Raw genomic sequence first — 19,612 nt, forward strand, 5'->3', positions numbered from 1 at the left:
CGGCCCTGAATGACACCTTCATCTGGTTCACAGAGACTCAGGTCTGCTCTCATGCCCCTGAGCAGGACTAGATGCCTCTCTCATCCTGTAGGGCATTCTCTCTGCAATTCTGTAGAAAGGTGGTGGTCATCGGAACCAACTGCTTGTTCTAGCTTCTCTGTGCCAGGCTCTGTTTTAAAGGCCTCACGTTTAGCCATTCACTCAGTGTTTTCTGACAGCCTTCTAGGATAGGTGCCATTATTTGGGCTGGTGTAGTGCTTGGTCAAATGCAGCATAATGAAGGGATCAAGGAGGGAACAATTCCAAGCAAAGCCACTTGTTCACCCATCCTGAGTCTAGGAGATTTGGAAGATCTAAAGAAGTAGCAGGCGATTATTGTCACCATTTTACAGATATAGGCACAGAGAGACCCAGTTATTTGCTGACATCCCTCCACTGAACTGGGCGCTCATCCTTGTCACTCACCCAGAGGCTGAGCGAGTGCCTCTCACCCACCAAGCTCTGTTGAACTTGTGCCTTTGCCGGGCTGTGATCCTGTGGCTGTCTCATGGAGCTGCAGAGTAGGTCTGTGTGTGTCTCTTCTCAGGCTACTGAAGGTGAGGCTTTGTGTACATGCCTGGCACATACCAGCCATTCCATAAGTGTTAGTGGAACAGGTGAGTCAATAAGTCAGGGAGTAAAATTTGTGCTTTAAAAGTAGAACATGATGGAGAGAACTTGTACTGCCTTCCAGCCACCTTGCTGTGAGAGGACAGGCCATGGGCTCTGGAGTTTGAAGGCTGGGTCAGGTCATGCTCTGGATTCTTTACTTGCTCACATGGCATGTCCTTAGTTTCACTTCCCTCGCTGTCAGTGGAGCTGTTGCAGCGGGCAGTGTCAGAGGCAACATCCATTTAGCGCTGCCAATTCGACCCCATCCCCATCTTATACTGGCCTCCCACCCTGCTTCTGTGGGGTGCCTCAGAGCAGAGTAAGGTGAACCCAACTATGCAACCGAGACACGGCTTTGACAACACTGTTGATCCCGTTTGGAAAATCCAGCTATGTGAGTAACCGTTAGTTTCTCTGCCTCTGCTATGATGTAAGTGGGGACCACATCCTTCCTGCCCCTTCTGAGGCTGTGACTGCTATAAATTCATTGCATTTCCTCTCTAGCTGTTCCTGAGGCTGGCATCTGGGTAAGTCCAACTCCGTGGGGCAGGGTAGGTGACAGGACCAGGAAAGCAGTGGGGGAGGTTGTGTTGAGAGGGCAGAACTTGTCTTGGTTAATGCACTAGCAATTTCTTCTGCTAGCCTCCAAGTTTGTGCTTCAACAACATTTCTGGAATGTTCTTTTATCATCATTTGGGCTCTACGTGTGCAAGTGCATGTGTGTGTATGTGGTGGGGGAAAGGGGAGAGGACGGGGCAGCAAGCATAGTTTACACCCATGACCTCAGCAGATTTGCCCAGTATCCTTCCCAGGGGAGAAGATGGATGGGATACATAGAAGGAAACAAACCTCCTTAAAAACCAAAGGGCAGCAGCTATTGTGCTGGTGTTAGGGTGGAAGGAGCACAGAAGAAAGGCAGAATCCTGATGCGGATTGAAGGACTGATGGGGCAGGAGCTGGGAGGGTATGCAGAGCTCATAGGGCTGTCTGGAGAGCAGTCACCTCAGGATGCACAGGGCTGGGTTTGCGGGGCTCAGGAGGCGAGGGGTAGATAGGCAGGAATGGAGATGGGACGGGAAAGATGAGTGAGTCTGGGGCGTCTTGACATTGAACTGCAGTCACAGAAGTTCCAATTTGGAGAGCTCCACTGTTTTCCAGGTTCTCTCCCTCCCTTGAGTGTTATTTATGGCTTTAGGTTGAGGTGCTTTGCCAAATACAGTGTAATCAAGGGATCAAGGCGGGAACAATTCCAAACAAAGCCAGCTTGTGTGTCCAGCCAGGCTCTAGGAGATATGGAAGATCTAAAGACACAGCAGGTGATTGCTAGTTTTTGTGGAACTCAAGGTCTAGTTGGGAAGACTATGTTGGTGAACGCTGCGGTGAAATACCTGTGATAAATGCTGGGAAAGTGTGTCTTTTAGTCATCTATTTTGTTGTCTTTGTCTTTGTCTGACTGAAACAAGGGATAGAAGACATGGTCTCACATCTCTGGTCAAAATCCTGGCTCTGTTCCTTCCTGGCTCCAAGCCCCTCGGCAGGCTTCTTAGTCCCCCTAAGACTCAGTTTATGCATCTATAAAATGGGGCTAGGGATAGATGCACCTCACAGAGCTCTGTGCAGGTTAGATGGGGAAAACCAGTGAGCGCCTAGCCTGTGGAAAGCTCTAAATTAATGTGAATTATAACGATAATTGCAGATTTTGCAAGGAGACATTAAATAGATGTATGTTTTTATTTATTTTATTTTATTTTTTGAGACGGAGTTTTGCTCTTATTGCCCAGGCTGGAGTGCAGTGGCGTGATCTTAGCTTATCGCAACTTCAGCCTCCCGGATTGAAGCGATTCTCCTGCCTCAGCCTCCCGAGTAGCTGGGATTATAGGTGCCTGGTACCATGCCCAGCTAATTTTTGTATTTTTAGTAGAGACAGCGTTTCTCCATGTTGGTCAGGCTGATCTCCAACTCCTGACCTCAGGTGATCCGCCCACCTTGGCCTCCCAAAGTGCTGGGATTACAGGGATGCATGTTTTTATTATTCTCTGTTATGCACTCCCAGCTTCATCTTACTTCAATCCACTGGTTGATAGAAGTGCAGTCAAAGACCGTCCCCTCCTCTGCAACTTTTATGTTCTCTCTCCTCTCTCCCTAGCCATGTCCTGCTCTGCTATCAACACAGTTACTCACCTCCTGGCCTTCTCCTTCTATTGTCTCTCATCCCTCTTCCCTCATGAAAACAGAAGCAAAGAGCTAGAGCCTTCAGTTTGGAGGAACTGAGAACATTCTCTTCTGCTTTCTCATTTTATAGATGAGGAAACTGAAGTGGAGGAATAGTGAAGAGTTTGTTCAATGTTGTAGCCCCGTAATCAACGGGACAAAAGTTTTCTTGCTGATGTGTCAAGATGGCATCATGAACTGGTTGTTCACCGTAAACTGTAATACAATCCTGTTTATGGACCTGTTTACATATTTTTCCCTCCATAGGGAAGCCTTTCTTCCATGGCTCAGAACACACTCCTGGATCGAGCCAACAGGAGAACTTTCTGGTAAGCATTTGGCTGATTTTTTTTTTTTTTTGAGGTGGAGTCTCCCTGTGTCACCCAGGCTGGAGTGCAGTGGTGTGATCTTGGCTCACTGTAACCTCCACTTCCTGGGTTCAATCAGTTGTCCTACCTCAACTTCCTGAGTAGCTGGGATTACAGGCACCCACCACCACACCCAGCTAATTTTTGTATTTTTAGTAGAGACGCAGTTTTGCCATGTTGGCCAGGCTGGTTTTGAACTCCTCAGCTCAGGTGATCTGCCTACCTCGGCCTCCCAAAGTGCTGGGATTACAGATGTGAGCCACTGTGCCCGGCCTTGGCTAACTTTTCAAAATTAAAGATTATGACTTGTTACAGTCATGTGACATTTTTTTCTGTCTGTTTGCTGAGTTTTTGATAATTTATCTCTCTCAAAGTGGAGACTTTAAAAAAGACTCATCCATATGCCGTGTTCACTGCCTGGTATCTTAGTGAGGACTGAAGCCTAAGGACCCTGAGAACGGCTGCAGATGAAGATGGCAAGCACCCGCTGCAAGCTGGCCAGGTACCTGGAGGACCTGGAGGATGTGGACTTGAAGAAATTTAAGATGCACTTAGAGGACTATCCTCCTCAGAAGGGCTGCATCTCCCTCCCGAGGGGTCAGACGGAGAAGGCAGACCACGTGGATCTAGCCACGCTAATGATTGACTTCAATGGGGAGGAGAAGGCGTGGGCCATGGCCGTGTGGATCTTTGCTGCGATCAACAGGAGAGACCTTTATGAGAAAGCAAAAAGAGATGAGCCGAAGTGGGGTGAGTGGAAGGAAGACTTTAAAAAAAATTGTGGCAAAGTGCACATCATGTACAATTTTCCACCTTAATTTTTTTTTTTTTTTTGAGATGGAGTTGCTCTTGTTGTCCAGGCTGGAATGTGGTGGCGGCGTGATCTTGGCTCACTGCAACTTCCACCTCCCGGGTTCAAGCGATTCTCCTGCCTCAGCCTCCCATGTAGCTGGGACTACAGGCGTTGCGCCTCCACGCCCGGCTCATTTTGTATTTTTAATAGAGGTGGGGTTTCTCCATGTTGCTCAGGCTGGTCTCAAACTCCCGACCTCAGGTGATCCGCCCGCCTCAGCCTCGCAAAATATTGGGATTATATGTGTGAGCCAATGCGCCTGGCCTTAATAATTTTTAAATGTACAGTTTAGTAGTGTTAGGTACATTCACATTGTGCAGCCAATGTCCAGAACTGTTTTCATCTTGCAAAACTAAAACTCCTCACCCATTGGACAGTAACTCCCCCTTGCCTCATTCTCCCAGCCCTGGTAACCACCTTTCTATTTGCCATCTCTGTGAATCTCACTACTCTGGGTACCTCATATAAGTGGAAACATACAGCATTTTTTCCTTTATGAGTAGTTGATTTCACTCAGCATAATGTCCTCAGGGTTCAACTATGTTGTATCATGTGTCAGAATTCCCTTCCTTCAAAAAGGCTGTATAAATACTCCATGGTACGCATATACCAAATTTTGTTTAGTTATCTGTTGATGGACACCTGGATTACTTCTACCTTTTTGTTATTGTTAATGCTGTTATGAGTGTCGGTGCACAAATACCTCTTCAAGACCCTGCTTTGAATTCTTTGGGGTGTATACTGAGAAGTGAAATTTCTGAATCATACGGTAATTCTGTTTGATATTTTGAGGAACTGCTTTATTGTTTTAGATACCATCTGTGCCATTTCCCACCAATAGCACACAAGGGTTCCAATTTCTTCATATCCTAAGAACACATGTTATTTTTATTTATTTTTCCTTTTTTATAGTAGCCATTCTAATGAGTGTGAGGTGGTATCTCACTGTAGTTTTGATTTCCATTCCCCTAATGATAAGTGATGCTGAGCACCTTTTCATATGCTTGTTGGCCATTTATAGAGCTTCTTCAGAGAAAGTTCTTTTCAAGTTCTTTTCTCATTTTCAGATCAGGTTTGGTTTTTGTTGTTGTCTTCTAGGAGTTCTTCATATATTCTAGGTATTAACCCCATGTCAGATATATGATTTACAAATATTTTCTCCCATTCTGTGAGTTGTCTTTTCATTCTGTTAACTGTGTCCTTTGATGCACAGAAGTTAGTGTGTGTGTGTATGTGTGTGTGTGTGTGTGTGTGTGTGTGTATATATATATATATATATATTTTTTTTTTTTTTTTTTTTTTTTTTTAAATAATTTCTTGGCCAGGCATGGTGGCTCATGCCTGTAATTCCAGCACTTTGTGAGGCTGAGGTGGGTGGATCACCTGAGGTCAGGAGTTCAACACCAGCCTGGCCAACATGGCAAAACCCCATCTGTACTAAAATACAAAAACAATTAGCCGGGCGTGGTGGTGGGAGCCTGTAATCCCAGCTACTCAGGAGGCTGGCCTGAGGTAGGAGAATCGCTTGAACCCGGGGAGTGGAGGTTGCAGTGAGCTGAGATTGCACCACTGCACTCCAGCCTGGGCTAAAGAGCAAGACTCCGTTTCAAAAAATAAAAATTTCTTGTATTGTCTTGGTTTCTTCCTCTTTTCCCCTCTCATGGTAGTGCTATGAGAAGGTGGAGGCAAACTATTTGTTTTTTCTAACTCCTTTAAAAAGCCAGTGCAGATTGTACCTACCCCCTGGGCACCTGCCATGATTAGTTCCTTTTTATCCGAATCTCAGCAGTGCCTGGACCTACCTCCAGTTCTCCATCCAGCTCCTCAGATCACATGTTTTGTCCAGTGTCTGCTGTGTGGTCAGCAGGCTCGGGCCTCTGCTTCCTGTGGCCCAGAGGGCAGCCTCTCTCCTCGAAGAACCGTGGAGTTTGTGGCAGAAGCTGTTCCTTTCACCATCACTTTGGGAATTGGAATGTGAAAGAAATTCTCTTAATCCCCATGTACACACTGAGGATAAGGTTCTTTCTTTTGTCTTGTGTCCTAGGCAAAGGCAGGGCTCAGAGAAGGGCAGGGTGTTGCAGGATGATGATGTGGAGCTGGTAGTGATGAGAAGGAGGAGTAACAATGAGTCAGTGGATAGGGAGACACACGTTAAGGCAGGCAGCAGTGTGGGTGTAATGACACCGGGGAAACAGACAGGCGTGTGCAGATCAGAAACCGACTTCCGCAGTGACTCTCACCTGTAGTCCCAGCTACTCAGGAGGCTAAGGCGGGAGGATCGCTTGAGCCCAGGAGTTCAAACCCGGCCTGAGCAACATAGTGTGAGACCTCATCTCTGAATAAATAAATAAAGCAATTATCATTGTGTCAGTACTTATATACTCACATACCCAAATGAAAGTGTCATAATCACAACTGTAGAAGTACTTTGCTAAGCAGTTTTTGTGGATTTTGTGGCACATTCAAGAACCCCATGAAATAGCTTCTGGTTTTATCCCTCCTGCAAGTGAATGAAGTGAAGCTGGAAGAGATTCTGACTGGCCCATGGCTTCTTTCTAGCCCTACCCAGAGCTGGGGTAAAAAGCAGGGCATGTCTTTGATCAAAGCCCAGCTCTTAACCACTATACCATCTTAGCTTCCATGTCTGGATTTTGAGGCAGAGAAGTTATAACTAGGGTCAGAAGTTTGTTTGTTTGTTTCCTGGGGTGGGGTTAGGTTTCAGGTAATAGACTTTGGCTAATCTACTGTGATGGCTCATACCCGAGTCCCAGTTACTCAGGTGCTGAAGTAGGTGGATCACTTGAGCTCAGGAGTTCCAGGCTGGAGTGAGCTGTGACTGTGCCACTGCCCTCCAGCCTAGTGAACAAAGCAAGACTCTGTCTCTTAAAAAAAAAGATAAAAAGAATAAGGTTTTGGTTTTGGCTTAGATTGTTTGGATTTTGTTTTGTGACATGGTTACCAATACCTTTCTTTACTTTCAGAATAAGTAGACAGCTGTCAGACGTCTTTTATGGGCTGGGCACGGTAGCTCATGCCTGTAATCCCAGCACTTCAGGAGGCCAAGGTGGGAGGATTGCTTGAGCCCAAGAGTTTGAGACCAACCTGGGCAACATAGTGAGAACCTGTATCTACAAAAAATGCAAAAATTAATTGGGTGTGGTGGCACGTATCAATAGTCCCAGCTGTTCCGGAGGCTGAGGTGGGAGGATCACTTGAGCCCAGGAGGTTGAGGCTGCAGTGAGCCGTGATTGTGTCATTGCACTCCAGCCTGGGCAATAGAGTGAGGCCCTGTCTCAAAAAAAAAAAAAAATCATTTATGTTCCTCATAGATTCCTGCCCACCTGAAGTTATCTGTCTTATGTATTTCCCCTAGTGACTAACTCTGGTTTTACCTAACCTGAATTTCTCCTATAGAATGCCTTCTTAGGATGTGCTATCTAGTGACTGTTTGGGTTTGTGATTCTCAACACAGATGCATGTTGGAATCACCTGGAGCTTTCAGTATGTAACGGCTCCTGGGCCTCACCTCAGAGGGACTGAAAAAAAAACCTCTGGGAATGGAGTCCTGGAGTCTGTATTTCTAAATTTAAATTCCTGGGTGATTCTAACACCAGCCAGGATGCCCAGCCACCAGATTAGGCATGGAACAGACTGGCCATTCTCACTCTTGAAGAACCAGACATCTCGACTTGACAGCAGAAGATGTGTGTGAAATGGATTGCAGGGAACTGGGGTCAGGGAAGGATGACCTTTCTTAGTCCATGGCCACGCTGGGGATATAGGAGAGCTTGGAGATGCCCTCACAATCAGGCTGCCAGGGTCAGGCAAAAGCAAACGAGGGTAAAAGAAACTTAGCCTGCTTCACACGTTTGCTGATTGATTTCCAGGCCTGAGGAAGAGATTCTGAGACTGGGGACAGTGGGGACGCGTGCTTGGCAGGTGGACAGCAGAAGTTGTTTTGAGACTAGGAGTGCAGAAATGCTCCCAACTAGACTTTTGACTGGACACCTGTCCTCTGCAACTCAGAGCCATGTTTTGATTTGGGGGATGTTTGGGGTCTCTTCTCTCATGCCAAATATTAGGCCAGGTTTCAATTGCATCCTCTGTGATAATAGTTCTGGGTTTTGACACCTTTTTTTCCCTTTTAGGTTCAGATAATGCACGTGTTTCTAATCCCACCGTGATATGCCAGGAAGACAGCATTGAAGAGGAGTGGATGGGTTTACTGGAGTACCTTTCGAGAATCTCTATTTGTAAAAAGAAGAAAGGTAAGCACCTGGGGTGGTGCTTCTCGTTGAGCTTTAAGGCCTGGTTCAGGAGGCTCTGCGAAGCCGAGCAGCTGGGTGACTTGGCCACACTATAGGCTCCTGCTCTTTAGGATGCAAAGGCCTGTCTCAGGAAATCCATTGTCAGTTGAAGAAACACATTCATGTTTGTGTGGCTATTGCAGCCCCAGAGCCAGCAGGGGTGATTAGGCATTTCAAGTTTGATAAGGCGTGGGATGCAGATTATTTAAAGGAATAAGATTGATTCAAAGAATCTTTGGGCTGGTGGCTACACATACAGACAGGCCTTCTGCTCAACTGTATATCTGAAAAACTTGACACCAGAGATTCTTGGCAGCTTTCCCACCCAGGGTAGAGAAGCTGCACCTTCCATTTCTCCATTCTGGTTACCACTCGCTTCCGACGACAGGCCCCTGTTGAGAGTGCATCTCAGGTAGATGTGTGTGGCCTTTCCCCCAACTTCCTGTCTTTGCCGTAGATTACTGTAAGAAGTACAGAAAGTACGTGAGAAGCAGATTCCAGTGCATTGAAGACAGGAATGCCCGTCTGGGTGAAAGTGTGAGCCTCAACAAACGCTACACACGACTGCGCCTCATCAAGGAGCACCGGAGCCAGCAGGAGAGGGAGCACGAGCTTCTGGCCATCGGCAAGACCAAGACGTGGGAGAGCCCCGTGAGTCCCATTAAGATGGAGTTGCTGTTTGACCCCGATGATGTGCACTCTGAGCCTGTGCACACCGTGGTGTTCCAGGGAGCGGCAGGGATTGGGAAGACAATCCTGGCCAGGAAGATTATGTTGGACTGGGCGTCGGGAACACTCTACCAAGACAGGTTTGACTATCTGTTCTATATCCACTGTCGGGAGGTAAGCCTTGTGACGCAGAGGAGCCTGGGGGACCTGATCATGAGCTGCTGCCCTGACCCAAACCCACCCATCCGCAAGATCGTGAGCAAGCCCTCCAGAATCCTCTTCCTCATGGACGGCTTTGACGAGCTGCAAGGTGCCTTTGACGAGCACATAGGACCGCTCTGCACTGACTGGCAGAAGGCCGAGCGGGGAGACATTCTCCTGAGCAGCCTCATCAGAAAGAAGCTCCTTCCCGAGGCCTCTCTGCTCATCACCACGAGACCTGTGGCCCTGGAGAAACTGCAGCACTTGCTGGACCATCCTCGGCATGTGGAGATCCTGGGTTTCTCGGAGGCCAAAAGGAAAGAATACTTCTTCAAGTACTTCTCTGATGAGGCCCAAGCCAGGGCAGCCTTCAGTCTGATTCAGGAGAATGAGGTCCTCTTCACCATGTGCTTCATCCCCCTGGTCTGCTGGATCGTGTGCACTGGACTGAAACAGCAGATGGAGAGTGGCAAGAGCCTTGCCCAGACATCCAAGACTACCACTGCGGTGTATACCTTCTTCCTTTCCAGTTTGCTGCAGCCCCGGGGAGGGAGCCAGGAGCACCGCCTCTGCGCCCACCTCTGGGGGCTCTGCTCTTTGGCTGCAGATGGAATCTGGAACCAGAAAATCCTATTTGAGGAGTCTGACCTCAGGAATCATGGGCTGCAGAAGGCGGATGTGTCTGCTTTCCTGAGGATGAACCTGTTCCAGAAGGAAGTGGACTGTGAGAAGTTCTACAGCTTCATCCACATGACTTTCCAGGAGTTCTTTGCTGCCATGTACTACCTGCTGGAAGAGGAAAAGGAAGGAAGGACCAACGTTCCAGGGAGTTGTTTGAAGCTTCCCAGCCGAGATGTGACAGTCCTTCTGGAAAACTATGGCAAATTCGAAAAGGGGTATTTGATTTTTGTTGTACGTTTCCTCTTTGGCCTGGTAAACCAGGAGAGGACCTGCTACTTGGAGAAGAAATTAAGTTGCAAGATCTCTCAGCAAATCAGGCTGGAGCTGTTGAAATGGATTGAAGTGAAAGCCAAAGCCAAGAAGCTGCAGATCCAGCCCAGCCAGCTGGAATTGTTCTACTGTTTGTACGAGATGCAGGAGGAGGACTTCGTGCAAAGGGCCATGGACTATTTCCCCAAGATTGAGATCAATCTCTCTACCAGAATGGATCATGTGGTTTCTTCCTTTTGCATTGAGAACTGTCATCGGGTGGAGTCACTTTCCCTGGGGTTTCTCCATAACACGCCCAAGGAGGAAGAGGATGAGGAAAAGGAAGGCCGACACCTTGATATTGTACAGTGTGTCCTCCCAGGCTCTCATGCTGCCTGTTCCCACAGGTAAGGAAACTCGGCTTCCAGCTACTTCCTCCTGCTTCCTCGCCAGCTTCTTCTTGGCACTTGCCTCCTCTCATCTCTTTTCAACTGTCTTCCATATACAGTTGCCACAGCTACATAATTCCACCACCATCTGTTTTAGACCCCTTGATGAGCAAAGACTGACGTATGGTAGGTGGATATATGGGATGAGGAAAAAACAATAAAACAAGGAACAAATGTTTGGGAAATGCCAGTTTAGCACAAGGTAGGATTGCCTACAAATGTTTGTCAACTGAAACTGCTTGTAAGCTACTTGGAGTGCTAGTGCCTAAGAGTCAGTCAATGTCTGTGGGGCAGAACAATGCCAGAGAGCCTGTGTCCCAGGAGCACAGGGGATAGAGGGCCTCAGAGCGGGAGGCTGGGGGGAGGTTTCTTAGAAACGTGCAATCTAAGCCTGCCTTTAAGGAATGGTGGAACCTGGGTGCATAGAGAAGAAATGAAAGGAATTCTGGCACTGAAGACTGGTGTGAGCCAAGTCAGGAATGCAGTCTGAGAAAAAGTGTGTGCAGGTGACAGTGGAGAGAGACACCGTGTCCTTGGGAAAAAACACGGTGAAGGTAAATCAAGGGAAATAGAGCAGAAACGTCGAGACCCTCCGTCTAGGCCCCCATGTTGCTCTGCACTGGGCTGTGGCCGAAAGCCCGTTTTCGGGGCTGTTCACACCTTGCTGGGTGGTTGGAAGCTAGTGGCCAAGTCTGTGCAATGAAGTGGTTGAGTCACCTGACTTCTGAGTCCCTTCTGGGTTTATCATTCAGTGCCTCCTGCAGAAGGACCACCCACAGTGGTTGTAGGAAGGTGGCCACCCTGTAGTGATGTGTGACTTTAACCTGGATAGAAGATACTAGACATGGGGCACAGTTAAGGGAAACAGGAGGCTCTGCGCTTCCACGGGCAGCAGTGAGTTTCAGCTTTCTCGATCCCTTGACATTACCACGACCAGGACCACCTTCGTAGTCATGGTTTGGCCATGAAGGACTGACTGCCCATGGGACCCAGTGGTGGCGAAGACCCAGGTCCTGGTCACAGGGACTTGAGGTCTGGCTGTGGGACTGTCCGGAAACAAAGGCAGATGTCGGGAGGACGGGGTCACGGACTCTGACAAGGAAACTTGCAGAGTATCCAAAGCACAAGGGGACGGACCTGTTGACCAGTGGGGCGCGGGTATCCCCGCTCAGCCAGCTTCTGGAGGATGGGCAGTGAGAGAGTGAGAGAAGGCGAGGGGCAGCCAGGCTGGGGGTATACAGTGTTTAGAGAGAGGGCAGGCATGGGAAAACAGGGAACGGTTTCAACAGCAGCAAACAGTTCCGAGTGACTGGAAAAAAGACAGTTGTCTTCATCCATCAGGCTGCCATAGCAAAACACTACAGGCTGGTTGGCTTGTAAGTGAAAGGAATGTTCACCTTACAGTTCTGGAGGCTGGGAAGTCCATGATCCAGGCTCTGGCAGATCTGGTGTTTGGTGAGGGCCTGTTTCCTGGTCAGTGGTGCCTTCTCACTGTGTCCTCACATGGTGAAGGGCCAAGGCAGCCCTCTGGGGTCCCTTCCTAAGGACAGCAGTCCCACTCCTGAGGGCTCCAGCCTCATAACTTAATCACACCTCAAAGGCCCCATCTCCTAATATGTCACGTTGAGGGTGAGGATTTCAGCGTATGGCTTTTGGGGCACACAAACGTTCAGACCGTAGAAATGGGAGAAGAAGAGTAAGACAGAGAGAAAAGTAGGCAGAGCTACTTATTAAGAGTGAGGTGGAGAGGGCAGGGAGACCTCATGAAGATCACACACCTGTGAGGAAGGCTTGCACACTCTCACTGAAGCCCCGGTGGGAGGCTTAGCACCCATCCCTCTAGGTGCCTTCCTCTGAGGACAGACTCTGACCGGAGCCCTGGTAGGTGGCTCAGCATCCATCTCTCTAGATGGCAGCTGCCTTCCTCTGAGGGCAGGAGCTTGCTTGTATGTTCCAGTCCCTTCTGAGAACCAGAAGCCTGAGCATCTGTTAGAAATGCAGGATTGTGGACCCAATCTTAGACCTAGGGAGCTAGACTTTGCATTTGAATGAGAGCTACAGGTGATTCAAAGGTGACTGCATGTGTGGGTGCAGTGGCTCATGCCTGTAATCCTAGGTTTTTGGGAGGCCAAGATGGGGGGATTGCTTGAAGCCAGGAATTCAAGTCCTTCCCGAGCAGCAAAGTGAGAGCACTTCTTTACAGAAAAACAAAAGCAAAAACGTGACTGCATCTTGGAGTCACCTGGACATTTAAAAAAGATCCATATAGCTGGACACAGTGACTCATGCCTGTAACCTCAGCTACTCGGGAGGCTGAGGCAAGAGGATTGCTTGAGCCCAGGAGTTTAAGGCTACAGTGAGCTGTGATCATGCCACTGCATTCCAACTTGGGTTACACCTAAAAAAAAAAAGTTTCAAAAATTCGTCTGGTTGCACCTCAGAGATTCTGATTTTATTTCCATGGATGTGGCCTGGGCTTGGGATTTTTTTTTTTTTTTCGAGATGAAGTCTCGCTCTGTTGCCCAGGCTGGAGTGCAGTGGCACGATCTTGGCTCACTGCAACTTCCACCTCACAGGTTCAAGCGATTATCCTGCCTCAGCCTCCCTAGTAGCTGGGATTACAGGCTCGTGCCACCACACCCAATTAAGTTTTGTATTTTTAGTAGAGAGAGGATTTCACCATGTTGGCCAGGCTGGTCTTGAACTCCTGACCTCAAGCGATCCACGCACCTCGGACTCCCAAAGTGCTGGGATTGCAGGTGTGAGCCACCATGCCCAACCTGGCCTGAGGATTTTTGTGAGCACTCCTGATGCTATTGTGTAGCCTGGAGTGAGGACTGCCCTCTGGTCACCCAGCACAGAATGTTCAGGGCCATGTTGGGACAGTGGACTGGTAAGGGCGAGAGAGAAGGACACTGGGGAGCAGGCTGCAGGGTGCCACAGTCAGCCACAGTCACAGGCTCATGCTGTCCATCCGAGAGGAGGCAGAACTGGTTTTACCAAGGCTCATGCAGCCCTCTTCATTTCTCTGGGAGTAATTTTTGGTTTCATGACCCATTTCTTAATCCCCGGAAGGCATTTCTCTGAACTGGTGCCCCCAGCTCCAGTTAGTTATTATTCAAGGCTGATTTCTTTTCTCTCTGTCTTCCTTCTCATTCCTAGATTGGTGAACAGCCATCTCACTTCCAGTTTTTGCCGGGGCCTCTTTTCAGTTCTCAGCACCAGCCAGAGTCTAACTGAATTGGACCTCAGCGACAATTCTCTGGGGGATCCAGGGATGAGAGTGTTGTGTGAAACGCTCCAGCATCCTGACTGTAACATTCGGAGATTGTGGTGAGTACCCGTGCGTGTGATCTGTGTGACTTCAAGTTCATATGAAAGAGAGAGAGAGAGAGAAACAGACTGGAGAAAGATCTTCAGGACCAGATTGCTGGTGTGGTTTCTTCCTTTTCTTTTCATTTTTTTTTTTTTTGAGGTGGAGTTTTGCTCTTATTGCCTAGGCTGGAGTGCAGTGGTGTGATCTCAGCTCACTGCAACCTCTGCCTCCTGGGTTCAAGTGATTCTCCTGCCTCAGCCTCCTGAGTAGCTGGGATTACAAGCACCCGCCACCATACCCAGCTAATCTTTTGTATTTTTAGTAGAGATGGGGTTTCATCATGTTGTCCATGCTGGTCTCAAACTCCTGACCTCAGGTGATCCACCTGCCTCGGCCTCCCAAAGTGTTGGGATTACAGGTGTGAGCCACAGCTCCTGGCCTATGGTGTGGTTTCTGCTGTAACAAAGTGCCATAGACTGAATGGCTTCAGCAACATAAATTTATTTTCTTGCAGTTCTGAGGCTGAAAGTCTAAGATCAAGGTGTCAGCAGGGCTGGTTTCTTCTGAGGCCACCCTCCTTGGCTTGTAGATGCCCCCTTCGCCCTGTGTACTGACGTCGTCTTCCCTCTGGGGGAAGAGTGGCCTAGTCTCCTCTTCTTACAGGGACAGTCTTGATGGATTAGGGCTCACACGCATGACCTAATGTTAACCTAGTCACCCCTTTTAAGACCCCATTTCCCAAAACAGCCACATTATGAGGTCTTGAGGATTAGGGTTTCAACACGTAAATTTTGGGCGGGGGGGCACAGTTCAGCCCAGAACAAGTGAGAAGGCAAAATGGATTGGAGGCCAGCTGGGGAAGTTTTGTGTGGGGAAGAATGAAGGAGGAACTGAAAAAAATGTCATTTCTTAGCTGGGCGCGGTGGCTCAAGCCTGTAATCCCAGCACTTTGGGAGGCCGAGATGGGTGGATCACGAGGTCAGGAGATCGAGACCATCCTGGCTAACACGGTGAAACCCCGTCTCTACTAAAAAATACAAAAAACTAGCTGGGCGAGGTGGCGGGCGCCTGTGGTCCCAGCTACTCGGGAGGCTGAGGCAGGAGAATCCCGTGAACCCCGGAGGCAGAGCTTGCAGTGAGCCGAGATCGCGCCACTGCACTCCAACCTGGGCGACAGAGTGAGACTCCTTCTAAAAAACAAACAAACAAACAAACAAAAAAATGTCATTTCTTGAAAAGACCACGATGCTCAATATATTCCATTTCCTCATGGACCATGTTCATAGATGAGAATTGGAGAATTTGCCATTTACCACAATGGTAACCTCAGCTAAAAACTATGAAAATACCTTTTTTTTTTTTCTTTGAGACAGGATCTCCCTCTGTGACCCAGGCTGGAGTGTGGTGGTGTGATCACGGCTCACTGCAGCGTCGACCTCCCAGGTTCAAGCAATCCTCCCACATCGGCTCCCCCGAGTAGCTGGGACTACAGGCATGCGCCACCACGCCGGCTAATTTGTGTATTTTTTTTGTAGAGATGTGGTCTCATCACGTTGCCCAGCCTGGTCAGAATGCTTTGTATGGGTTGAAATGTTGCAGGGTGCTTGCTCTCGCCTGTTGTCCCAGCTACTCAGGAGGCTGAGGCAGGAGAATCGCGTGTACCTAGGAGGCAGAGGTGGCAGTGAGCGGAGATCGCACCATTGCACTCCTGCCTGGGTGACAGAGCGAGATTCCATTTCAAAATAATAATAATAATAATAATAATAATAGTAATGATGTGCTTGCTCCCTCCCACACCATGACTCAGATCCACACGCCCCAGGTGCTGTGCCTGGGCTGTCTCACCAGCTCTGTTTCGTTCCCTGCTCTGTGGATGCATGCAGGCGTCTGCATTTTTGAGGAGCCGCACAGCCAGTGTTAAAGCCCGCCACTCTAGGACATTTTCCTACCTCCCTCTCCGGCTCAGCACACTCACCTTGTCACCAGTCTTATCAATTTTTCCTCCTACCCGAGCTGTTTTCCACTTTTCCTCGTCCTCACCCCACCAGCCCAGGTCCAGCAACCGTCACCACTTGCCTGGACATGCGGTGACCTCCTGGACCATCAGCTCCCGGGGATAGGGTTTGCGTTTGCTTGTCTTGCCGTCCTCTTTGCCACGCCTGGACAGGCATCTTAGTCCCTGCCGGTGGTCAGAAACGCACACTGAATGGATGTTGGCTTTTTGGTCTCGCTGTGTCTGCCTTTCTCCCTCACCAGACCATTCTCCACACAAAAGTAAGATGGTCATTTAGAAAATTCTGATTTGAGCCGGGCGCGGTGGCTCAAGCCTGTAATCCCAGCACTTTGGGAGGCCAAGACGGGTGGATCACGAGGTCAGGAGGTCAAGACCATCCTGGCTAACACGGTGAAACCCCATCTCTACTAAAAAATACAAAAAACTAGCTGGGCGAGGTGGCGGTGCCTGTAGTCCCAGCTACTTGGGAGGCTGAGGCAGGAGAATGGTGTAAACCCGGGAGGCAGAGCTTGCAGTGAGCCGAGATCATGCCACTGCACTCCAGCCTAGGCAACAGAGCGAGACTCTGTCTCAAAAAAATAAAAAAAAGAAAGAAAATTCTGATTTGATTGTGCTGTTCCGTGACTTAAATGCTTTCTCTCTGCTCTGCTCCTTATATTTTACTTTATTTATTTATTTTTGTCGATGTAGGAGGCGCAAGCGCAGCTTTGTTCCATGGATATATTATTGCACAGTGGTAGTGTCTGGGCTTTTACTGTAACCCCCCCCTTTTTTTTTTTGAGACAGAGTCTTGCCTTGTCGCACGGGCTGGAGTGCAATGGCACAATCTTGGCTCACTGCAACATCCACCTCCCGGGTTTAAGCGATTCTTCTGCCTCAGCCTCCCGAGTAGTTGGGATTGCAGGCGTGGGCCACCACGCCCAGCTAATTTTTATATTTTTGGTAGAGACAAGATTTCACTATATTGGCTAGGCTGGTCTCAAACTCCTGACCTCGTGATCTGCCCGCCTTGGCCTCCCAAAGTGCTGGGATTACAGGCGTGAGACACCGCACCCGGCCTTTGTGTAACTCTTACCCAAATAGTGAACATTGTACCCAATAAGTAATTTTCCAGCCCTCACCGGGGTCCCACCCTCCCACCCTTCTGAGGCTCCAGTGTCTATCATTCTACGCTCTGTGGATGTTACCCTTTGTTTAGCTCAAACTTGTAAGTGAGAACATGTGGTATTTGACTCTGTTTCTGAGGTATTTCACTTAAGATAATGGCCTCCAGTTTCATCCATGTGGCTTCAAAGATGTGACTTCCTTCTTTTCTATGGCTGAGCAGTATTCCATTGTGTATATAGATCACACTCTCTTGATCTTTGCTCTTTTGATAAATTTCAAATTGTCGTACCATGGAGACTGGCTCTTTGGGACACTTAACCTTATTTCTCCAACTTCATCCCCAAGTTCTCTCCCCACTGCCATTGCCCCTGTGTGATTCTGGAGAGGGAGACACAAACAGGAAAGGGTAGGTGACAATGAGATGTTCTGCAGATAAGTACAGATCCATTTGTCCATTTGCTTGAAGTTGGTGTAAGGATAGGGACAGAAAGGAGGTGGTCTAACAGGCTCCAGGACCTATGAACTATTGCCCTGGAAAGAAACTAGAATGTCGTTCTCGCCCCCACGACAGGGATACATTTTTGTTGCTGGTGGTGGTGGTGACGGTGGTAGTGATGTGCGTGTGTGTGTGTGCATGTGTGTAACGGTGAAACCAATAAAGAATCAGAGCTGCAGCGGGGTGCGGAACCCCAGCACTTTGAGAGGCTGAGGTGGGCAGATCATAAGCCCAGGAGTTCAAAACCAGCCTGAGCAAGCTGGTGAGACCTTGTCTTTACAAAATAATAATAAATAAATAAATAAATAAATAAATAAATAAATAAATAAAATAGCTAAGCATGGTAGCACATGCCGGTATTTGCAGCCACTTGGGAGGCTGAGGCAGGTGGATCCCTTGAGCACAGGAGTTCTAGGTGGCAGTGAGCTATGATCTCACCATTGCACTCCAGCCTGTGCAACAAAGTGAGACCCCGTCTCTAAAAAAAAAGAAAAGAAAAAGAAAGAGAAAAAGAATCAGAGCTGCTTTTCCTTTCAATATAGATGGATGGCTGGGATGAAATCATCAAGCACAATGGGGTGACAATGTTGGTAAAGACAAGAAATAGCTGAGTGCAGCGCTGGCGAGGGCAGAGCCGACTGCGGGCACATCAACAGTTAGGAACACGAGGGAAGGAGGTGGAGTGCACAGGCCCACACCACCCGTTTCACTTACAAGCCAGGAGCGCACCATTCACTTGTCTGGGGGGTGACTGCAATGCACCCGGCACTGTTTATGGCCGGGAATTCACTGACGGGTGCTCCCTCTGCTGTGACTGGGGAGCCTGAGGGCTGACCTTGTGCTGTATTCCGGAGTTCTCTGGTCAGATGTGTTCTGACGCTTTCTGCCTCTGTTCTTGGCATGAAGGTTGGGGCGCTGCGGCCTCTCGCATGAGTGCTGCTTCGACATCTCCTTGGTCCTCAGCAGCAACCAGAAGCTGGTGGAGCTGGACCTGAGCGACAACGCCCTTGGGGACTTCGGGATCAGACTTCTGTGTGTGGGACTGAAGCACCTGTTGTGCAATCTGAAGAAGCTCTGGTGAGTTGAGTCCGTTCCCCAAAGGAAGCCCTGCCAACAAGGCATGTTTCGCACTCTGGCTTCAGTGAGGCCTGGGGGGCTGGAGTTTGAGTGACAGTGGCCTCGGCGGCTTAGGTGGCTCAGGTGCTTGTCTCTGGGTGTCTGTGGCATTTCGGTCAGTTAGTGTTTGCTGTGGGGAAAGTCACACACTCAACCCTGACAAGGGGCATAAGTAATAAAAAAAGAAGATGACTGCCTGTAGGGTGCCCACTGCCTTAGCTGAGAAAAAGAAGAAAACCAGTGTAATGCATTGCTTTAGAGGAGTTTTAGAATTTCATGACAAGCCCTGGGTCCTCATGTTGTATAAGAAAAATGGTGCTAAAGCAGTGCAGACACTCGATGTTGTACGCAGCCCTTCCCTGAATGCTTCTGGGAGACTTGCATTTTGAAGGAGAGAAAAAAACACTTAAAAATGGAAGGGCCAATTCTCACCCATTAGGATGGCTATTATTAAACAAAAGCAAGAAAACTAGAAAACAAGTATTGGCGTGGATACGGAGAAATGGAAGCCATTGTGTATTGCTGGTGGGAAAGTAAATGATGCAGCCAGTGTGGAAAACAGCACTGCAATTCCTAAAACAATATAGAATTACTATTGAAGCCAGCATTTCCACTCCTGGGTATATCTGCAAAAGAGTTCAAAGCAGTAACTCAGCCAGGCACAGTGGCTCACACCTGTAATCCCAGCATTTTGGGAGGCCGAGGCAGGTGGATCACTTGAGGTCAGGAGTTTGAGACTAGCCTGGCCATCATAGTAAAACCTTGTCTCTACTAAAAATACAAAAATTAGCCAGGCGTGGTGGCACATGCTTGTAATCCCAGCTACTCCGGGTGGAGGCAAGAGAATCGTTTGAACCTGGGAGGCGGAGGTTGCAGTGAGTCAAGATCACGCCACTGCATTCCCACCTGGGTAACAGAGGAAGA

General features: G+C 48.6%; 1 protein-coding gene across 3 annotated transcripts in view; it reads left to right on the top strand.

The window, feature by feature from the left end:
• Positions 1-211: 211 nt before the first annotated feature.
• NLRP3 (NLR family pyrin domain containing 3) overlaps positions 212-19,612 on the top strand; it is a 32,671-nt gene continuing 13,270 nt past the window's right edge. The window contains exons 1-7 of one of the 3 annotated variants that reach the window (XM_050771599.1): positions 212-1,045; positions 3,130-3,191; positions 3,605-3,980; positions 8,232-8,351; positions 8,848-10,597; positions 13,802-13,972; positions 18,479-18,649. In XM_050771599.1, the coding sequence (XP_050627556.1) occupies positions 3,698-3,980; positions 8,232-8,351; positions 8,848-10,597; positions 13,802-13,972; positions 18,479-18,649 (2,495 nt within the window). In that variant the 5' untranslated portion in view covers positions 212-1,045; positions 3,130-3,191; positions 3,605-3,697. Of the gene's footprint in view, positions 1,046-1,095; positions 1,179-1,400; positions 3,192-3,604; positions 3,981-8,231; positions 8,352-8,847; positions 10,598-13,801; positions 13,973-18,478; positions 18,650-19,612 lie in introns of those variants that run through there. The other 2 variants (XM_050771605.1, XM_050771595.1) reach the window with 2 other exon arrangements.

This window comes from Macaca thibetana, chromosome 1, assembly GCF_024542745.1.
Source record: "Macaca thibetana thibetana isolate TM-01 chromosome 1, ASM2454274v1, whole genome shotgun sequence".
NCBI classification, from domain to species: domain Eukaryota; kingdom Metazoa; phylum Chordata; class Mammalia; order Primates; family Cercopithecidae; genus Macaca; species Macaca thibetana.